This window comes from Protobothrops mucrosquamatus, unplaced genomic scaffold (assembly GCF_001527695.2).
Source record: "Protobothrops mucrosquamatus isolate PMUCROS unplaced genomic scaffold, P.Mucros_1.0 scaffold1325, whole genome shotgun sequence".
In the NCBI taxonomy this organism is placed as follows: domain Eukaryota; kingdom Metazoa; phylum Chordata; class Lepidosauria; order Squamata; family Viperidae; genus Protobothrops; species Protobothrops mucrosquamatus.
In genome coordinates this window covers 301,849-324,471 of record NW_015387525.1, presented here as the reverse complement: position 1 = coordinate 324,471, position 22,623 = coordinate 301,849, and the positions used below count along the sequence as shown (strand labels likewise).

The 22,623-nt window shown below is 44.4% G+C and overlaps 1 protein-coding gene across 1 annotated transcript in view; it reads right to left on the bottom strand.

Annotated features, from left to right (window-relative positions):
- The window catches only part of UBASH3B (ubiquitin associated and SH3 domain containing B), an 80,525-nt gene that overhangs the window by 4,151 nt on the left and 53,751 nt on the right, over window positions 1-22,623 (bottom strand). The window contains exons 3-14 of the mRNA XM_015821406.1: window positions 17,059-17,112; window positions 16,099-16,285; window positions 15,808-16,006; window positions 14,653-14,822; window positions 13,805-14,013; window positions 12,906-13,041; window positions 12,665-12,785; window positions 11,122-11,244; window positions 8,585-8,677; window positions 2,373-2,517; window positions 1,778-1,884; window positions 370-479 (exon numbers count right to left, since the gene is read on the bottom strand). Of these exons, the coding sequence (XP_015676892.1) occupies window positions 370-479; window positions 1,778-1,884; window positions 2,373-2,517; window positions 8,585-8,677; window positions 11,122-11,244; window positions 12,665-12,785; window positions 12,906-13,041; window positions 13,805-14,013; window positions 14,653-14,822; window positions 15,808-16,006; window positions 16,099-16,285; window positions 17,059-17,112 (1,654 nt within the window). The remainder of the gene's footprint in view (window positions 1-369; window positions 480-1,777; window positions 1,885-2,372; window positions 2,518-8,584; window positions 8,678-11,121; window positions 11,245-12,664; window positions 12,786-12,905; window positions 13,042-13,804; window positions 14,014-14,652; window positions 14,823-15,807; window positions 16,007-16,098; window positions 16,286-17,058; window positions 17,113-22,623) is intronic.

The following is a 22,623-nucleotide window of genomic DNA, read 5'->3' as shown; positions in this document are numbered from 1 at the left end:
GCCCAGAAAGCGATGTAAAATAGTATTGTTAAGTGAACAAGGCTACAGTTACAAACAAATTAGAAGAAAAATTGGTGGAAAATTAACCAAAGATGGCATTTCTACTCTACACTTTTCCCAAAAGGTTTCCACAATTTTGGCCACTGCTGTATGTGTACAATTTTATGGGCACCGTCAACTGGTTACCCAAATGAGGTACGAGACAATCCCTTTCAAGCAATCCTCCCTGCTCATGTGATTCTAGCGCTCAGACAATAAGCTTAGGGATCACGCCTGACTGAATAAAGCATGTTTGGATTCGTAAGATTTTCATCAGGGGACAAACACAACCAAATCTAAAAAGCTTTATCTTGACAGCATGTCAATCACCTTCCGGACCATCTGGACAAAGTCCTTTGAATTCTGCGGTGACAGTCCTTGTAGCTGGCAAGTACAGGCCTCCAGGGAGGACGCGTGCGCAACTATCAAAATGTTATTCCCTGGAGTAAAAAAACAACAGAATTGTGTGGATTTAGCTTCCTGGCTCTCTTTCTAACGCAACGTAATGCAATGCAACCCAACTCAACTCAACCCAACTCAACGCAGCACAATCTAACCCAACTGAATTCAACTCAACGTAGGGCAGGGGTGTCAAACTCAATTTCACTGAAATTGTGGTTGCCCTGGGGGGGGCGGGTAGATGTGGCCAGAGTGGGTGCAGCCTACTGGGTGGGCATGGATGGAATGGGTGTGACCTACTGGGTGGGCGTGGCCAGTTCTACATCATTCGTGTCAAGGGTGCCTATGGGGGCCTGGGCAGGAATGGGACAGATCTGAGGGTCTCTGGTAGAAGGGAGTGGGACTGGGGCAAGTTGCCAAGGCATGGTCCACCGGGGCAAGTGCCAAGATGGCCACCACAAAATTGTACATTGGCTCCCGGCCGGCCTGGGCCAGGGCCAAGGCAGCGGGGGGCCGATCCCTCACTGTTTCCAGGATGGCTTCGCAGGCCACATGAAACCACTTCGCGGGCCGCATCCGGCCCCCGGGCCTTGTGTTTGACATGTCTGATGTAGGGGTAAGGTTCGAGACACAGGGAAGAAAACAGAGATCTAGTCGTGAGATGGATTAATTCTTTTGGTCAAAGAAAATGAGTTTAAATCTTAGAATAGTAAATTCTTGTGCCCTCTTTCCCCAAGAGTCTCTCTCTTTACATAGGATGGGTCTTCTTATTTTTTTTCTTAAATTTGTGCATAACAGAATAGAGAGGTTTGTGGTTTGTAACTTTTTTTAAAAAGAGAAAAAGTCTATTTACAGTGTTCATGAGCTTCCTGTCGTAAAGCAGGACGATGTTTTTTCTCTTGTGCCTTCCCTTTCCAATCTTATCCTATTCTATCTTGGGTGGCAGTGTTACACACACAGGCAGTTCTCGACTTATGACCACAATTGACCCCAAAATTTATATTGCTAAGCGATTTATGTTGTTAAGTGAGTTTTGCCCCATTTTACGATTTTCCTCGCCACATTTGTTAAGTTGAATCGCTGCAGTTGTTAAGCTAGTATCACGGTTGTTAAGCGATTCTGGCTTCCCCCAGTGATTTTTGCATGTCAGAAGGTGGCAAAAGGGGATCACGTGACTCTGGGACACTGCAACTGTCATTAGTGTGAAAAACAGTCCTAACACTTTTTTCAGAGCCAACGTAACTTTGAACGGTCACTAAATGAACTGTTGTAAGTTGAGGACTACCTGTATCTCTTAATCTGGTGTTACTTCTCTTCTTGAGGATGGGATTATACTTGCCTTTAGCTTTGCATTCACTTAGGATCTCCTTGGTGACCTGGAAGCTTCTGCTGATGTAGGTTTCATAGGATTCAGAAATTCCTAATTTGTTCACAGCTAAATGAGGTCTGTGGAGGTAAAAAAAAAAAAAGGAACAGAAACTGAAAAATCCAAATATCGTAAGAAGGAAAAATTTGGTGACCGTTCTCTGTTCTTGCCTTTCTGTTTTTGGATTGTTGTTTTTCTTATTATTTTGCACTTGTATTTTAAACACCATTAACCTCCCAGAATTGGGTTTTGAGCTGAGTGGCTGCATGAATCAATTGAAATAAATAAATACAAACAAATAACAGAATAATGGAGTTGGAAGGGACCTTGGAGGTCTTCTAGTCCAACCCACTGCTCAAGCAGCAGACCCTACACCATTTCAGATGGATGATTGGCTAATCTCTTCTTAAACACCTCCAGTGTTGGAGCACCCACAACTTCTGGAGGCAAGCCGTTCCACTGGTCAATCGTTCTAACTGTAGGTTGGCTCTCTTCTTGATTAGCTTCTTGATTAGTCTTCCTTTTCATTAAACTAGACATACCCAATTCCTGCAGCTGTCGCTCCTACCTGTATGTTGTATCGACACTCAAACTAGCTGCAGCTAAATCCATGGGTGGGATCCAGGCTGGCAGAGAATTGCCTGACACCCATTTGGTCCATTCAAACAAGCCTGGCTCGACTCGAATCTTCAGGTTATTTTCTTGTTGCAAACCTGTAAGAAAGAAAAAAAGAAAGAAAGAAAGAAAGAAAGAGGGAGAGAGGGAGGAAGGAAGGAAGGAAGGAAGGAAGGGGATGGTGGGAAGGAAGGAAGAGGGATGGTGGGAAGGAAGGAAGGAAAGAAAAAAGGAAGGAAGGAAGATAAAAGAATTCATTTGAGGCCAATGCTTCAAAATAATGCATGCCATTTGCAAAATGTTTCTGTTTCCTTTTTGATGAACAAATTTGGCCTCTTGGCTCTCTGTTTTTATCAACTGCATGTTACGTGCGTATAAATCACAATTCTGGCTGGGTTAAATCTTTGAGCCACAGAATTTTACAGAAATGTAGGAACTAGCTCTCAGTTTCATCACAAGGCTGGACTCAGCTACGGGCTTCCCTCAGGGAAATCAAAATCCACCCACCCAGCGACTGACCTTTCAGGATATGGTGTGCGGTCTGCACACAGCGCAGCGACGGGGAGCAATAGATGTGGTGGACGACGGTGTTGCTTTCAAGAAGAGCCTCGCCTGTAGGAAGACACGGGTTCAAAATAAAGGACACAGCAGTGTCTGCAACGCACCAAGGACCACACTGGCTTTTTTAAGGGAGGAAAAGGGTCACTTTCCAACCCTAAAAAGACCTTGAAAATGGGTAAAAGAAAAAAGGGAAACCAGCATTATTAATTAGATGGTTTAATACCTATATTATTATTATTATTTTATTATTATTATTATTATTATTATTATTATTATTATTATTATTATTATTATTATTATTATTATTATTATTATTATTATTATAGATGTAGTAGTAGTAGTAGTAGTAGTAGTAGTAGTAGTAGTAGTAGTAGTAATGTAATGTAATGTATTCTAGTTGCGGTTCATTTGACTTTATAGACAAGACACTGGAAATTAGCTTCTATTGAGTTTTGGCCAAAGAGAATATCTTTGCTTCATTGCCATTTCTAATTTCAAATTGGACTTTGATCACATGAGCTATCGTGGGTCTTTATAAATTTGGGCAGATCAGTTCCCCATTTTGCATTTTGAGGAGAAATGCAATGAAAATTGTGACCTGCAAAGCAGTAACCAACGTCAGCCTCTAGATGGCAGTCCTGTTGTAAAAATAATATTCCTATCCAACATGTGTTCCCTTTTTAAGCTTAGCTCAAGATGTAGAGTTGTGTTGCAACGAGCTATCACACTGTCACTCTGGAAAATGTGAGACTTGCAGCAGGGAATTGCAGAAGTCATTTTCAGGGACTCTTGGGGAGGGGAGGGAGTGGGCAGAGGTTGGATATCACTCTGCCAGTGACATTGTTTAACCTGAGTGACACAATTGGCATCATTGGCCCAAATGTTGTCACTGGAGAAGCTGCAGCCAAACCAGTGGTGGGATTCAAATACGTGAACAACTGGTTCTCTGTGTGAATGCCGCTTCCGGAAATCCATTCTGAGCCTGGGCAACAAAAAAATAGCTACTGGTTCTGCCGAACTGGTGCAAACTGGCTGAATCCCACCACTGAGCCAAACTGGGCTTGTGGCAAGCAAGGCAGCCATGAGGAGGCGTGGGAAATGGAGGCTTTGTTAAGGAGAGGCCAACAACTACAGGAGCATTAGTGAACAAATCACAAGGCTGTGCAAGGGCGAGTGTGCCCTTGCCTTTAGATCAGGGGTGTCCAACCAGCACAGCTGACTAAGGAATTCTGGGATTTGAAGTCCACAGGTCTTAAAGTTACTAAGGTTGGACATTCTGGTTTTAGATCAGTAGTCCTCAACCTTTCTGGCTTTGTGGGCCAGCAGGGAGAGGAAATGGTTCCGTGTGAGCAGCAGGTGTGTGTGCTTGCACGCACAGCTCCATTTGCATGAGCAGCAGGCACTTGCACAAGTGGAGCTTCACGCGCCTGCCCAAGTCCACACCACTCGCACAAATGGAGCTGCGCACGCATGCTAGCCTGCCGCTTGTGTGACCCAGTTCCGAATGGGCCATAGCCCTGGGATTGGGGACCCCGGCTTTATTTATTTATTTATTTATTATTTTAATTTATATACCGCCCTTCTCCCATAGGACTCAGGGCGGTTCACAGCATATTAAAACAAATAATATACCCAAAATACAAAAAATACACAATACAAAAATAGAAAAGAATAAACCCTGATAAAAGCCGAATTAAAACCAAATATTCCCAGCTGTGTTACCGATTAAAATACTTTTAAAATTATCCCTACCTAAAATCCTCCCTAGGTCAGGCCCGCTTGCTGGAAAAGCCATGTCTTGAGGGCGCGGCGGAAAGTAAGGAGATCCGGAATCATCCGGATCTCGGGGGGTAGTTCATTCCAGNGCCCAGAAAGCGATGTAAAATAGTATTGTTAAGTGAACAAGGCTACAGTTACAAACAAATTAGAAGAAAAATTGGTGGAAAATTAACCAAAGATGGCATTTCTACTCTACACTTTTCCCAAAAGGTTTCCACAATTTTGGCCACTGCTGTATGTGTACAATTTTATGGGCACCGTCAACTGGTTACCCAAATGAGGTACAAGACAATCCCTTTCAAGCAATCCTCCCTGCTCATGTGATTCTAGCGCTCAGACAATAAGCTTAGGGATCACGCCTGACTGAATAAAGCATGTTTGGATTCGTAAGATTTTCATCAGGGGACAAACACAACCAAATCTAAAAAGCTTTATCTTGACAGCATGTCAATCACCTTCCGGACCATCTGGACAAAGTCCTTTGAATTCTGCGGTGACAGTCCTTGTAGCTGGCAAGTACAGGCCTCCAGGGAGGACGCGTGCGCAACTATCAAAATGTTATTCCCTGGAGTAAAAAAAAAAAACAGAATTGTGTGAATTTAGCTTCCTGGCTCTCTTTCTAACACAACGTAATGCAATGCAACCCAACTCAACTCAACCCAACTCAACGCAGCACAATCTAACCCAACTGAATTCAACTCAACGTAGGGCAGGGGTGTCAAACTCAATTTCACTGAGGGCCGCATCAACATTGTGGTTGCCCTGGGGGGGGGGTAGATGTGGCCAGAGTGGGTGCAGCCTACTGGGTGGGCATGGATGGAGTGGGTGTGACCTACTGGGTGGGCGTGGCCAGTTCTACATCATTCATGTCAAGGGTGCCAATGGGGGCCTGGGCAGGAATGGGACAGATCTGAGGGTCTCTGGTAGAAGGGAGTGGGACTGGGGCAAGTTGCCAAGGCATGGTCCACCGGGGCAAGTGCCAAGATGGCCACCACAAAATTGTACATTGGCTCCCGGCCGGCCAGGGCCAAGGCAGCGGGGGGCCGTTCCCTCACTGTTTCCAGGATGGCTTCGCAGGCCACATGAAACCACTTTGTGGGCCGCATCCGGCCCCCGGGCCTTGTGTTTGACATGTCTGATGTAGGGGTAAGGTTCGAGACACAGGGAAGAAAACAGAGATCTAGTCGTGAGATGGATTAATTCTTTTGGTCAAAGAAAATGAGTTTAAATCTTAGAATAGTAAATTCTTGTGCCCTCTTTCCCCAAGAGTCTCTCTCTTTACATAGGATGGGTCTTCTTATTTTTTTTCTTAAATTTGTGCATAACAGAATAGAGAGGTTTGTGGTTTGTAACTTTTTTTAAAAAGAGAGAAAGTCTATTTACAGTGTTCATGAGCTTTCTGTCGTAAAGCAGGACGATGGTTTTTCTCTTCTGCCTTTCCTTTCCAATCTTATCCTATTCTATCTTGGGTGGCAGTGTTACACACACAGGCAGTTCTCGACTTATGACCACAATTGACTCCAAAATTTATATTGCTAAGCGATTTATGTTGTTAAGTGAGTTTTGCCCCATTTTACGATTTTCCTCGCCACATTTGTTAAGTTGAATCGCTGCAGTTGTTAAGCTAGTATCATGGTTGTTAAGCGATTCTGGCTTCCCCCAGTGATTTTTGCATGTCAGAAGGTGGCAAAAGGGGATCACGTGACTCTGGGACACTGCAACTGTCATAAGTGTGAAAAACAGTCCTAACACTTTTTTCAGAGCCGACGTAACTTTGAACGGTCACTAAATGAACTGTTGTAAGTTGAGGACTACCTGTATCTCTTAATCTGGTGTTACTTCTCTTCTTGAGGATGGGATTATACTTGCCTTTAGTTTTGCATTCACTTAGGATCTCCTTGGTGACCTGGAAGCTTCTGCTGATGTAGGTTTCATAGGATTCAGAAATTCCTAATTTGTTCACAGCTAAATGAGGTCTGTGGAGGTAAAAAAAAAAAAAAAGGAACAGAAACTGAAAAATCCAAATATCGTAAGAAGGAAAAATTTGGTGACCGTTCTCTGTTCTTGCCTTTCTGTTTTTGGATTGTTGTTTTTCTTATTATTTTGCACTTGTATTTTAAACACCATTAACCTCCCAGAATTGGGTTTTGAGCTGAGTGGCTGCATGAATCAATTGAAATAAATAAATACAAACAAATAACAGAATAATGGAGTTGGAAGGGACTTTGGAGGTCTTCTAGTCCAGGACTTTTCAACCTTTTCACCCACTGTACCACTTTTAGGATATGACAATATCCGAGTACCACCAGTCGCCTAGCAGGGTGTCAAAAACTTGATGACCCCCCCCCCAAAAGGAAAAAAGTGATAAAAGTACAGGTATCCTTGACTTACAACAGTTCGCTTAGTGACTGTTCAAAGTTACAATGGCACTGAAAAAAGTGCCCCCCAAGCCACAGCCGAGCAAGACACCTGCCTGCCCGCCTGGCCGCGCTCTTCCTCCTGTCCGAGGTTTTCATTGTTGTGAGCATTTCTGTTGAGGATTGGCAGTGGGGGTGGGTTGGGGGGGTGTTTGGTTTTTATTTCCCCCGTCTGCTGGGTGGTTGCAGCAAGTTTTGGTCACTTCACATGATCCTGGGACACTGTGACCGTCATAAATATGAATCAGTTGCCAAGCATCTGAATGTAAATCAGAATATCCTGGAGATGCTGCAACATTCCAGCTGATTGGCACTTCTTCTGGGCTGGAGCCTGGCGCTGATTCTGGCGCTTCCGCTCAGCCCTGACAGCCCTGCAGCTCCAGCCATCTCTCGCTCAGGCTTGTGCGGTGCTGCCACCGGTTCAGCTCATTCCCCTCCCCCGCTACCACTTTTCTAGGATGGTTGCGTACCACCTGCCAGGTGCCAATGTACCACAGGTGGTACCCGTACCACTGGTTGAAAATCCCTGTTCTAATCCAACCCTCTGCTCAAACAGGAGACCCGACACCATTTCAGATGGATGATTGGCTAATCTCTTCTTAAACACCTCCAGTGTTGGAGCACCCACAACTTCTGGAGGCAAGCCGTTCCACTGGTCAATCGTTCTAACTGTAGGTTGGCTCTCTTCTTGATTAGCTTCTTGATTAGTCTTCCTTTTCATTAAACTAGACATACCCAATTCCTGCAACTGTCGCTCCTACCTGTATGCTGTATCGACACTCAAACTAGCTGCAGCTAAATCCATGGGTGGGATCCAGGCTGGCAGAGAATTGCCTGACACCCATTTGGTCCATTCAAACAAGCCTGGCTCGACTCGAATCTTCAGGTTATTTTCTTGTTGCAAACCTGTAAGAAAGAAAGAAAGAAAGGAAAGAAAGAAAGAAAGAAAGAAAGAAAGAAAGAAAAAGAAAGAAAGAAAGAAAGAAAGAAAGAGGGAGAGAGGGAGGGAGGAAGGAAGGAAGGAAGGAAGGAAGGGGATGGTGGGAAGGAAGGAAGGGGATGGTGGGAAGGAAGGAAGGAAGAGGGATGGTGGGAAGGAAGGAAGGAAGGAAAGAAAAAAGGAAGGAAGGAAGATAAAAGAATTCATTTGAGGCCAATGCTTCAAAATAATGCATGCCATTTGCAAAATGTTTCTGTTTCCTTTTTGATGAACAAATTTGGCCTCTTGGCTCTCTGTTTTTATCAACTGCATGTTACGTGTGTATAAATGACAATTCTGGCTGGGTTAAATCTTTGAGCCACAGAATTTTACACAAATGTAGGAACTAGCTCTCAGTTTCATCACAAGGCTGGACTCAGCCACGGGCTTCCCTCAGGGAAATCAAAATCCATCCACCCAGCGACTGACCTTTCAGGATATGGTGTGCGGTCTGCACACAGCGCAGCGACGGGGAGCAATAGATGTGGTGGATGACGGTGTTGCTTTCAAGAAGAGCCTCGCCTGTAGGAAGACACGGGTTCAAAATAAAGGACACAGCAGTGTCTGCAACGCACCAAGGACCACACTGGCTTTTTTAAGGGAGGAAAAGGGTCACTTTCCAACCCTAAAAAGACCTTGAAAATGGGTAAAAGAAAAAAGGGAAATCAGTATTATTAATTAGATGGTTTAATAACTATATTATTATTATTATTATTATTATTATTATTATTATAGATGATGATGATGATAATAATAGTAATAATAATAATAATAATGATGATGATAATAATAATAATAATAATAATAATAATAATGATAATGATGATGATGATGATGATGATGATGATGTATTCTAGTTGCAGTTCATTTGACTTTATAGACAAGACACTGGAAATTAGCTTCTATTGAGTTTTGGCCAAAGAGAATATCTTTGCTTCATTGCCATTTCTAATTTCAAATTGGACTTTGATCACATGAACTATCGTCAGTCTTTATAAATTTGGGCAGTTCAGTTCCCCATTTTGCATTTTGAGGAGAAATGCAATGAAAACTGTGACCTGCAAAGCAGTAACCAACGTCAGCCTCTAGATGGCAGTCCTGTTGTAAAAATAATATTTCTATCCAACATGTGTTCCCTTTTTAAGCTTAGCTCAAGATGTAGAGTTGTGTTGCAACGAGCTATCACACTGTCACTCTGGAAAATGTGAGACTTGCAGCAGGGAATTGCAGAAGTCATTTTCAGGGACTCTTGGGGAGGGGAGGGAGGGGGCAGAGGTTGGATATCACTCTGCCAGTGACATTGTTTAACCTGAGTGACACAATTGGCATCATTGGCCCAAATGTTGTCACTGGAGAAGCTGCAGCCAAACCAGTGGTGGGATTCAAATACGTGAACAACTGGTTCTCTGTGTGAATGCCGCTTCCGGAAATCCATTCTGAGCCTGGGCAACAAAAAAATAGCTACTGGTTCTGCCGAACTGGTGCAAAATGGCTGAATCCCACTACTGAGCCAAACTGGACTTGTGGCAAGCAAGGCAGCCAGGAGGAGGCGTGGGAAACGGAGGCTTTGTTAAGGAGAGGCCAACAACTACAGGAGCATTAGTGAACAAATCACAAGGCTGTGCAAGGGCGAGTGTGCCCTTGCCTTTAGATCAGGGGTGTCCAACCAGCACAGCTGACTAAGGAATTCTGGGATTTGAAGTCCACAGGTCTTAAAGTTACTAAGGTTGGACACTCTGGTTTTAGATCAGTAGTCCTCAACCCTTCTGGCTTTGTGGGCCAGCAGGGAGTGGGAGAGGAAATGGTTCCGTGTGAGCGGCAGGTGTGTGTGCTTGCACGCACAGCTCCATTTGCATGAGCAGCAGGCACTTGCACAAGTGGAGCTTCACGCGCCTGCCCGAGTCCACACCGTTCGCACAAATGGAGCTGTGCACGCATGCTAGCTTGCCGCTTGTGTGACCCAGTTCCGAATGGGCCACAGCCCTGGGATTGGGGACCCCGGCTTTAGACAAAGAGCTTGCAAAGACGAAGATAAACATTTTCAACTTGCCCCTTCCCTCTCCAGACATACTTACCCACAAGCCGGGCTTGCGTGCATCCCAGTACCGTGATGGGAGCATCCTTTTCATACTCCCTAAAACCACCGCTCCGTTGGGGCAAGTTGTGAGGCATATTCAGATTTGTGCGGATGTATCTTCCTGTTAGGAGACACAGAACAGTACCACGCCTCACGTCAAGAGAAAGTCAAGCTCAACTCCTGTTAGCATCTGTAAACTTTTCTTGGCTACATTAGAGAAAGGGTTTGCCCCAGTTGAGTTCTGAGGGGTGGAGTGGTGGTGGTGGTGATGATGATGGGATTGACTTCTAGTGTCCAAAGCTGGGGAGGCTGGTGGCCTCTCTTTCCAAAATATAATTTGGTTTGACCTTGCTGATCTTTTGAGATCAGCCAAGGTTGGCTAGGCGTTGCCACCTCTTGTACGTTAAAGGGATGGCCTGCAATTTTGTGATTGGTACTGTGGTTTTTCAAGGTGACATGTATGCAATTTTCAGGGGAATGATTAGAAGTGAATTGGCTTTGTCTTCTTCTAGCCTGTTTTTTTAATTCCTCAATCTAGCCTAGTGCCCTAGAATTTCCTGGTGTTCTCTTATCACAGTACTAATCCACTTCCAGGCTCAGATAAGATCTGCCTGCCTGCCNTATCCTAACCCGTGTTCGGTCGGGTTCGGTTCGGTTGGCCCTCCAACATCTCTCTAGGCATCTTTTCCGACGTTTCATCTCTCTCAGCTCCTCGGTAAACCAGGGAGCCAATCGAGATCTACGTCGGGTCAGAGGCCGCAAAGGCACGACTCGGTCCAATGCTGCGGCGGCAGTTGTCTCCCAAGCCGCCGCCTGATTTAGACAAAGAGCTTGCAAAGACGAAGATAAACATTTTCAACTTGCCCCTTCCCTCCCCAGACATACTTACCCACAAGCCGGGCTTGCGTGCATCCCAGTACCGTGATGGGAGCATCCTTTTCATACTCCCTAAAACCACCGCTCCGTTGGGGCAAGTTGTGAGGCATATTCAGATTTGTGCGGATGTATCTTCCTGTTAGGAGACACAGAACAGTGCCGGATAAGGAGATTCCTCAAGGACACACGCCTCACGTCAAGAGAAAGTCAAGCTCAACTCCTGTTAGCATCTGTAAACTTTTCTTGGCTACATTAGAGAAAGGGTTTGCCCCAGTCGAGTTCTGAGGGGTGGAGTGGTGGTGGTGGTGATGATGATGGGATTGACTTCTAGTGTCCAAAGCTGGGGAGGCTGATGGCCTCTCTTTCCAAAATATAATTTGGTTTGACCTTGCTAATCTTTTGAGATCAGCCAAGGTTGGCTAGGCGTTGCCACCTCTTGTACGTTAAAGGGATGGCCTGCAATTTTGTGATTGGTACCGTGGTTTTTCAAGGTGACATGTATGCAATTTTCAGGGGAATGATTAGAAGTGAATTGGCTTTGTCTTCTTCTAGCCTGTTTTTTTAATTCCTCAATCTAGCCTAGTGCCCTAGAATTTCCTGGTGTTCTCTTATCACAGTACTAATCCACTTCCAGGCTCAGATAAGATCTGCCTGCCTGCCCGCCCGCCCACCCGCCCGTTCGTCCATCTATCTTAGAACAATAATCAAGCAGTAAACAGTAACCCAATCAATGAACTGCCATCTCAGACAAACAAGTGAACAGTAAACAACAGTCTAATCAATGAACCATCAAGAAATCTCACCAACACTGACAATATAAGCCATGGTATATAAACCCTACCCCCTTCCAGCACTGTTGATGTTACCCAGTTAGGTAATGAAATGTCTGCAAGAGGACCCCAGGGTATCTGTCTGTCTGTCTGCCTGCCTGTCTGTCTAGGAAGTTCCAGAATCTCAGAAATCACCATAAATTCTCCCTTTAAAGTCTTTGGACACACACTCTAAGGACACACACTCTCTCATTTGTCCTCTGCTTTTGTTCCAGCCTACTTCCCATCCTCTTCTAATTCGGGTGAATCCCTATTATGAACTCCAAATTAGCTACCTGTACTGTGAAAGTTGGACCATAAGAAAGGCTGAGCACAAAAGAATTGAGGCCTTTGAAATATGGTGCTGGAGAAGACTCCTACGAGTCTTTAGAAGGCCAGATCCTGAAGTTGAAACTGGACTCTTTAGAAGGCCAGATCCTGAAGTTGAAACTCAAGTACTTTGGCCACCTAATGAGAAGGAAGGACTCACTGGAGAAGAGCCTAATGCTGGGAAAGATTGAGGGCAATAGAAGAATGGGACGACAGAGAATGAGGTGGCGGGATGGAGTCACTGAAGCAATAGGCGTGAGCTTAAATGGACTCCGGAAGATGGTAGAGGACAGGAAGGCCTGGAGGAACGTTGTCCATGGGGTTGCGATGGGTCGGACACGACTTCGCAACTAACAACAACAAAACACAGAGGAACAAACAGGTTCATCATGGAGTGGGATGGAGAGAGAAACTCACCTTTGGTATCAAAACATTGCGAGAGCCAGTATTTTCCAAACACAACGTCCATTCTTTCTCCATGACGACAAACAAAAAGGCATCTTTTCTGGGGTCCAGGTGTGTTGGCGATCCTTAAGGGCTGACCACAAGAAGAAAGTAGGATTTAAAAACTACCTTGGCTTGATTTCTCCCCTCCCGAGAGTCAAAACATACATTGGAGAGAGGTAAAGGGAGACTCACAAGTGCGAACTTTCCTTACCTGCATACTCTGACAGAAAATTGTGAGAGGCCCTGTTTCTCCTGGTCCTTGATCCTCCTGGAATCTCCGATCCATCACCCCATCAGCGAACATCAAGACAGATGAGGAAATAGTGGCGTTCATAATCGAATATGACCTAGCCCCAATGCAGAAAATGAAAATATGGCTAATTTGTAAAGAATACAACTCTTTTAAGTGTAGAATTCTACCAAAGGATCCTGAACCTGCTGCCAGCTGACCTGCACCAATTCTTACGGTAAAAAGAAAATAAAACTAACATTTTCCAAAGATGCAAGAAGACACAGGGGTTGGTTTTTGCAACAGACAAGTGTAAGCTGTGGGTCATCGCTTGGTAGCATAAGTATACGATGATCTGTATGCCTATGTCACCTCCTTAGGGGCATGGGTGTTTACAAATGAGGACAGTAATTCGCCTGGTTTCAAAATCTCAGCTCTCTTATGAAGATATTATTAAAATCCGGAGCAAATCATTTGTGCAACCTATCTCACAAGGAAGAGATTCTACTGTTCCCTTCCATAATGCTTGCCATTTGAGAGGAAGAGCAGAACACAAAGGTGAGAACTGGACAATGTTCAACATTGGCTCCAAATTGCAGTGATTCAATGAGATGTAGACAGAGAGGTGGCTTTTGAACGTCCCAAGAGAGATCGGATCTTCTCCATCAGTACTTCATCTTGACCTCTTACGAACATGTTTCTACCCAGAGTTCATCTTGATCTATCAATATGCATCAACTCACAAGTTCATCGTGAGCGCCTATCATTGTGTGTCTACCCTGGTACTTCACAGACCCATCAACAAGAAAAGTTCTTATTACCCTTCTGCCCAGGATGAGGGTTTCTCCCCACAAGATGCTAGACACCATGGAACCACTCACCCATGGTATACCCAAGTGCCACATTCATCGGCTTTGGTGATATAATTCTCCGGCAACAATCCTGAGCACCCAGTGGCAAAAGAAGTACCATAGATCCAGCCTTCACTAGTTGTGATTTGTTCCACAGGAGACATAAAGATGAAGTCTCCTGGCACAAGTTCAAGCTCATCATCGTTCTGTGGGGTGTAGGGGTAGATGACCTGCAGGGTCTGAAAGAGATAAAGAGGAAGACATTGAGCAAAGATGGGCAAATCTCTTGCTTCGGGCTCCCTTCTCCAATCCTTCAGAAGATGTGAAGAATGGATGGAAACTAACCAAGGAGAGAAGCAACCTAGAACCAAGGAGAACTTTCCTAATGGTGAGAGCAATCAACCAATGGAATGGCTTGCCTTCAGAAATTGTGGGTGCTCCATCACTGGAGGCTTGTCTGAAATGGTATAATGTCTCCTGATCAAGCAGGGGGTTGGACCAGAAGATCTACTACAAGGTCCCTTCTAATTCTATTATTCTATGTTCTATTTTACTTTTTCCTAACCGTGGATTCTCAGGGAAAAACTCTAAGACTAAAGCTCCTGGAATTCCCACCCCCAAATAAATAATCTTTTGTTTCTACTTCACTACTTTTGCAGTATTTGAATTCTGAGAATCCACCACAGAATTCTAGGACTATTGACAAAACTGGGAAGTCAAGACCATTGACTCAATCAAGAAGTCAAGAAGCCATCCCAGAATACTGTGACAAATCACTTCTATAATACTGCCAAGGAAGCACAATGGACATAGTGAGTCAACCCTGATTTCAGAGCATCTTCCTGGTTTTACAAGAAGTTTCTTCAAGTCCAACTTACATCATGATTGGCAAATCTAATGTCACGGGAGAAGATGGCAGCTACCCAGTCACAGCCCAGTTTGACATCAATGCTCTGAGCCAATTTCTCAAGGGTGGGCAAGTGGTTGGCTTGGAAGTGGTAAGCCAGGGTTACATGGAGTTGCTTCTTGTGAGGTTCCACATGCACATCTACAAGAAGGAAAATTGCGGTCAACTGCAAGCCATCGAGAACAGCAGGAAGCCCAACTGATCCAGCATTTCATTTTGCGTTATGGATGAGCAGATGTTACTAGACGTTACTAAGCAGAAAGTGAATATAAAAATATCTTTTTTTTGTAGCATTATTGGCATTGGAAATAATCAATGCTATCATGGATTTTCCCCCATTTACCTTCTCAACCTATGTAATATACACAAATGCAGAATTGTTCAGGTGGCCCTTGACTTACTACCATTTTTAGCGGCCATTCAAATTACAATAGCACTGAAAAAAGTGACTTATTATAGGTCCTCACACTTACGACTGTCACAGTGTCCCCTAATATTCGGGTACTTGGCAACTGGCATTTATTTATGATTGCTGCAGTGTCCCAAGGTCATGTGATCACCACTTAGAACCTTCCCCACTGGTTTCCGACAAGCAAACTCAGTGGGGGAAGCCAAATTCACTTAATGATGATGTGATTCACTTTAACAACTGCAGGGATTCACTTAACAGCCATGGCAGAAAAAGTCATGAAATCAGGCGCAACTCAACCACTGCCTTGATTAGTAATAAAAAATTCTGAGTATCTGCGATTCAGTTGTATGAGACACTATGGAGGACTAGGGGTGACATGATAGCAGTCTTCCAATATCTCAGGGGTTGCCACAAAGAAGAAGGGGATCAACCTATTCTCCAGAGCGCCTGAAGGCAGGACAAGAAGCAACGGATGGTAACTAATCAAGGAGAGAAGCAACCTAGAACTAAGGAGAAATTTCCTGACGATGGGAACAATTAACCAGTGGAACGACTTGTCTCCAGAAGTTGTGGATGCTTCATCCCTGAAGGTTTTTAAGAAGAGATTGGACAACCATTGGTCTGAAATGGTCTAGGGTTTCCTGCCTGATCAAGGGGTTGGACTAGAAGACCTCCAAGGCCCCTTCCAACTCTGTCACTCGGCTATATGCTCACCAGCTTTAGCAGTGGCTTCGGCCGCAAAGTCCGCAGCAAATTTCTTCAGGATCTCCGCACAGTCCTCCTTAACAAAGAGACCGATGAAGTTGGATGAGGTATAGAGTTCCAGAGGCAAAGGAGCAGGGAACTTGCACCTCCACCGGGTCACTGTGGCCTGCAGGGCTTCGCAGAGGGCGTCCACCTTGCTGTCTTCACTCTGCAAGACATCCCAGGAGAAGGTGAGATGCAGACCTCAAACGTGCCTTGCAAATTCGGGAGGAAAATCTGGGTGCTCCAGCCCAGACTCACCATGAAGAATTGGCAGAGTGTGATATGGGGGAAAATGTTGTGGGCTTTATTCTTCCCACACAACTGCTTCGACTGCTGCCAGAATTCGGTGAGCTTCCGCGCTAAGGGGCCGGTGGGACGCAGGTAGAGGACATATTCCCGAGGAAGAGGATCGTCGAGGAAGGGATCACAGACATGGGAAAAGAGCCTGTAAGAAAGAAGTGAGGAGAACAGATGGCCCTTTAGATCCAAGGAACAAGTCCAGAAAAATACGAGGACTGCAAGAGACGACGCCCTTTTCATTATCTGCCTTTTTTTAACGATAATTTGGAATCTGCCCCCATCAAGACTCAGGGTGTTGGGAAACTGCCAGCTAGACTGAAAGGAAGAGTCACGGAAGACCCTAGAGTTTCTCAACCATGGCAAGTTTCAGATGGATGGACTTCAACTCCCAGAATGCTCCAGCCAGCAATGTTAGCTAGGGAATTCTGGGAGCTGAAATTCACACCTCTCAAAATGTTCCAGTTGGTCTCCTGCTGGTCAGGTTGCCAAGTTTGAAAAACACAGCTCTGGGAAAACCCTTTTTCTCATATATTTTATTTACATATTAGTTTTTTTTAATACCCCTATAAAGAAAAGCTCTTGGATGGCTCCCTCGACTCTAAAGACGGAGCCCAGGAGATGCTGAGGACCAAGCAGGATATATAATAATATCTAATGCAAGTAAGCAGATGAAAATTGGACAGCAAATGGTGTTCCTGCCCTGGGGCTGTTATAAAACCTGCTCTTATTTTTAATCTGTGAGATGCCAAAGAGATAATTGCTTCGGATGTAGTTGGAGATCAATGTCAGAGGAGCCAGTCTGCCTACGCCTGAAGCCACCAATTTAATTCCCAGTTCCTCCAGGTGCAAGGGAGAAAAACCCATTCCTCACAATACCGTCAATGTTAGAGATTTCATACTACGTGAATTCATACCCACCAGTCGCAAGCTGCTTGCACACTTCGTCCTCCGGTCGACGCCAATGCTTTCTGCCTGCAGGAAAGCCAAAGAGGGAGAGACATGAGTTGTGGGTCCCAATCAGAACACTAGATGGCGATCCAGAAACATGTCCTTCTCTCAAGAACGACGGCAAAAGCAAATACAGAGAGTCCTCGACGTAAGGACACAATTGAGCCCAACGTTTCTGTTGCTTAGCGAGATGTTTGTTAAGTGAGTTTAGCCCCATTTTACAACCTTTCTCACCCCAGTGGTTAAGCGAACCACTGTAGCTGCTAAGTGAGTAACACGCTGGTTAAATGGATCTGGCTTCTTTGCTTGTCAGAAGGTCGCAAAAGGAAACCCAGGATGCTGCGACCGTCATAAATATGAGGCAGTATCTGAATTTTTGATCAAGGCTGCAGTGAGGTATGGGTGAAAAATGATCATAACTCGTTTTTTTCAGTGCCGCGGTAACTTTGAACCGTCATAAACAAATTGTTGTACGTTGAGGACGACCTGCATACGTGTCCCAGGATAATGTCCCAGGATAAGACCAGAGATTTAGTCTTCTCTCTCTCTCATCAGAAAAAGAAGTTCTGGTGAGAGAGACGTTCCCTGAGGATGGGCTTCAGCGTGAATCCAAAAGTTTGGGAAAGCTCAAAAGTCTAAATCTCTGGTTCCGGTGACCGACCCAGATTGGACCCTGCAACACCCTTCTCTCTTTAAGTTTTATTTTTTTTAAAAAAGGGAAAAAAATCTAAGGAAACGTTTGCTACTACAGACGTTCTTCTGTACTGCCCTTCTTCCTTGCAAAAAAATATTGGATTGTCCACCTGAATCCAAGTGGATGCTTTTATCCCGGAAAAGTAGAGAGTTTTCCTTTGAACCGTCTGTCCATCTTTCCTTGGAATAATTCCTCTTTGCTAAGGGAGGGAGGATCACCAGAGAGAGATGAGACATCAGAGTCTCCATGGAGATGGGATATTTTTTTCCCCTATTTTCAAAGAATGAAAAATCAAACCATTTGGTCCTTAAATAAACAATGGAAGACCTTGTGTCTTTTACCTTTTGTGTTTGGGAGAGTGTGAGCATGTAGTGTGCGTTCAATAGATTTCCTTCAGACAGAAGGGAATCTTTGTAGCTCAGGGTTGAACGGTGGGGGTCCTTGGTGCTCTCTGAGCTTGGTTGTTTTCTTGCAGATGTTTCATGACCCAACTAGATAACATGATCAGTCCAGTGGTTTAGAAGAACTCTTTGAAGTTCTAAGAAAAACTGAAGATGTTACCTAGTTGGGTAAGGAAACCTCTGCAAAAAAACAACCCAAAAACCGATCAATCAACAATCAAACTCAAAGAACACCAAGGACCCCTCATTTTTAATCCAAAATTTTAATGTTTAATTTTATTGATTGAATTGTACACCACCCAGAGCCCCTCCCCAATGGAGATGGGCGGTTAAAGAGTATGGAATATAAAATAAATATAACTCCCCTCCTACAATGCCAAGAAGGAGTGGGAGACCCACTACCCATCCTTGTTTCCACCAAGGTTTCCATCCTCTTAGTTTGTCTCCTCCTCTTCCCACATTTCCTGATTCATAGTAAAGCACCCCTGACACATATTCTATGCTACCATGTGACTTTTCGTCAGTGGCTCTGAGCAGCCTTTGCATTAAAGATTCATGTCTGCTAAAGATCTTCCTGGCTTGGATTTAGCAGAGAAATGTCTTCACTCCAAACAATGGAGATGGAGATGGAGTCAGAAGTGGAGGATGGGTTAACAGAATAACAGAATAATAGGGCTGGAAGGGACTTTGGGGGTCTTCTAGTCCAACCCCCTGCTCAAGCAGAAAACCCTATACCAATTCAGATAAATGTCCAATCTCTTCTTAAAAACCTCCAGTGACAGAGCACCCACAATTTCTGGAGGCAAGTCGTTTAGTTGTTCTAACTGTCAGGAAATCAGGCTGATTGCAAGACTCTCCCTCTTTCATTTCCCAGCTCGGCAAACTGAGAACTATTCAGAGTGGGACTCTTGTCCACTCCTCAAGTTGCTGACTCACTCCTCTGAAAAATAGGGGGGGTGGCTTGGGCAAGACAATTTGGCATATAATCGTATCCCTTACGAGCAGTGGAACTGACCAGTGGTGGGATTCAAATATGGGAACAACCGGTTCTCTGTGTGGACGCCGCTTCCGGAAGTCCATTCTGGACCTGGGCAACAAAAAATTAGCTACCGGTTCTGCCAAAGTGGTGCGAACTGGCTGAATCCCACCCCTGGAATTGACCCAGATTTCCCATATCGTTTGACATGAAACTTTCCAATATCCACATCACTTAGCCATCTACAAGCTATGTTTGGGAAATCCAAGCCAACATGACCTGAAGCAGGCTGACCTGAAGACCCTCGGCCATTTCCTGATAGGTGGACTTCTACTTCTTCATATTACGGAAGTTTTTCATTCGGAAAAAAACCAGCTTCCCACTGGATTCCATTAAAGGATGCCCATTCGAGAAGCGTGTCAGCCTATCTGTGGCATAATGGTGGTCTTCCATTTACTTGAAATGAAGTGACCACGATGGGATATGAAGCATTCTTTCACCAAAAGTTTTTTCCAGATTCAGTATCTTCTCTGAATATTTGGCAAACATTTTGACCAGAATAGTTCTTCATCCATTAGAATGTGTGTTTTGGAAAGCTCTTTTCTCTGACATTCATAATACAGGCAGTCCTCGATTTATGACGACAATTGAGCCCCAAATTTCTGTTGCTAAGTGAAACATTTGTTAAGGGAGTTTTGCCGTTTTATCACCTTTCTTGTCACAGTTGTTTTAAATTAGTAATACAGTTGTTAAGTGAATCTGCTTCCCTTTTGACTTGGTTTGTCAGATGGACACAAAAAGGGGATCACATGAGCCCGGGACACTGCGACCGTCATAAACAGGAGTCAGTTGCTAAGCAGTTGAATTTTGATCACCTGATTGTGGGGCTGCTGCAATGGTCCTAAGTGTGAAAAACCATCCTAACTCACTTTTTTCAGTGCCGTTGTAATTTTGAACAGTCACTAAGTCCTGCTGTACGTCAGGACTACCTGTAAGATGGTTCAGACTCAATATCTTCTCTGAATATTTGGTGCAACCTTTTGACCAGAATGGTTCTTTGTCCATTAGAACGGGTCCCCAACCCCTGGTTTGGGGATTGGTACCGGGCCATGGCATACCAACAACCGGTCCGCACAGACAAGCAAAGTTCCATCCATGGGATGCAGGCAGCACACAAAACCACGCACTCTCCGTTCTGTAGAAAAACCTTTCTCCACGGAACCGGTCCCTGTTGCCCAAAAGGTTGGGGACCTCTGCATTAGAACATGTGTTTTGGAAAGATGTTTTCTCTGACATTTGTGATAAGGTGGTTGATAGCTGCAGAATTCATTGACGTGCCCTTCCATCAATGTTGGGTTGGTGGCCTTGCAACTGGGTCTACTCTACACTTTGCTTGACACTAAAAAGGGAAGCTGGAAGCCCACAGCAGAAAGTCATGAGTTTGCAAATTCTCCTGAAGAAAGATCATCTCATGGCCCATTTTTCAAAAAAGTCTTTTTTTGGTTTTTCTCATAAAACAATCATTTTGGGAGAAGGACGTGCCCATTTGCCATACTACGTCTGCCGTGGCACGCTGAATTTTTAGCTTCTGTGTAAGATGCAGTCACACACCGACAATTGGCACAACTACAGCTTGGAGGGTGATGTGCACATCAAGGATTGCACAAGCAGAGATCTCCAGAACCCTTGAAGCTGAAGGGACGTCATGAGGCCAAGAGGGAAGAGGAAGTCCAAATGAACAAAAGCGTTTTGACACAAAGTCTTCGGAAGACTTGGTTTCCTCTTCCCGTTGGCATGACTCGCCCTTTGGGTTTGTTCAAGAGGAAGGGTGGCAGAGAACCAAATCCGTGACCTTTCAATGGTTTAGGAAAAACAAAATAAACAAGCAGAACAAAAAAAATAAAACATAATATCGGCCAGGGAAATAACTACCAGCAGAGATAAGTTCTGGGTTGAAAATGGTTGGGTAGGGTTGTCCCAAAGGTGCTTTCCAAAAGGCAACTGGACTTTGTTTTTTTTTTCTTTGAGAACATTTCGCTTTTCATCCAAGAAGCTTCTTCAGTTCAGAGTTTCAGTTCTGAAGAATCGAAGAAGCTTCTTGGCTGAGAAGAAAATGTTTTCAAAGAAAAAAAACAAAACAAACAAACTCCAGTTGCTTTTTGAAAAGCTTCTTTGGGACAACCATGACCCCGAATGATTGAGAATCTCCATAGAACTGAGGATAACTTTATTGTCGCTTTAAAAGTACACTAATCGGCACATATTAAAATGAAATTTTGTGGCATACAGCTCTCAAGGGGTCAGCACCTCCAATATACACTACATAATAATAATAATAATAATAATAATAATAATAATAATAATAATAATAATAATAATAGCAGTAGTAGTAGTAGTAGTAAAGTTGGAAGGGACCTTGGAGGTCATCTAGTCAAACCCCCTGCTCAGACAGGAAACCCTATACCATTTCGGACAAACAGCTGTCCAGTCTCTTCTTAAAAACTTCCAGTGTTGGAGCATTCACCGCTTCTGGAGGCAGGTTGTTCCACTGGTTAATTGTTCTAACTGTCAGGAAGTTACTCCTTAGTTGTAGGTTGCTTCTCTCCTTGCTTAGTTTCCACCCGTTGCTTCTTATCCTGCCTTCAGGCACCTTGGAAAATAGCTGGACTCCCTCTTCTTTGGGGCAGTCCCTGAGATACTGGAATACTGCTATCATGTCCCCCCTCGTCCTTCTCTTCATTAAACTAGACATACCCAATTCCAGCAACCATTCCTCATATGTTTTAGCCTCCAGTCCCCTGATCATCTTTGTTGCTCTTCTCTGTACTCAACATCTAGAGTCTCAACATAAGTATGACCAAAAAAAAATTACATATACCCACATACAACACAGAGAAACAACCTGGTCTAGTTCGGATGTATACATGTACATGGCGAGAAAAACAAATCTTGTGACATTGGGTTGAGTTGTGAGTTTGCAAGCTCTCTGGTTGTGGCTGACAAAGTATGAACTGGACATGGAATAAGGTGATGAAGGAAAGAGGAGGAAAGCAAGAAGAAAGGTGCAGAATATAAGGGAGGCTGAGTAGCATGACCTCTGATGGGCTGAAGAACTGGAACAAGTCTACCACGAAAGAGCTGGAATCTCCTGGCCATCTGCTCCCTTGTGGCCTCTTTGAAATGAAACCAAGGAATGGAAAAAAAGAAAAAGAAAAAAAAAAGAACCACACGGTGGTCTCAGAAGAAGAAAAGCAGCATGGAGTGGAGAAACATTGGCAGGGATCAGTGGAAAATGTCTGTGGTTAGTTCCTGCTTTTGAAAGGGCTTTGCTGTGGCCAACATTTGTGGTCTAGAGAAGGAAAAGGGGATGTTCTAAGGGTGAAGATCACCAGAAGTTTGGCTCGGAGCAGAGCTGAGAGGCTGCAGACTTCAAAGGGGCCTGGAAATGTGCAATCCATTAGCGC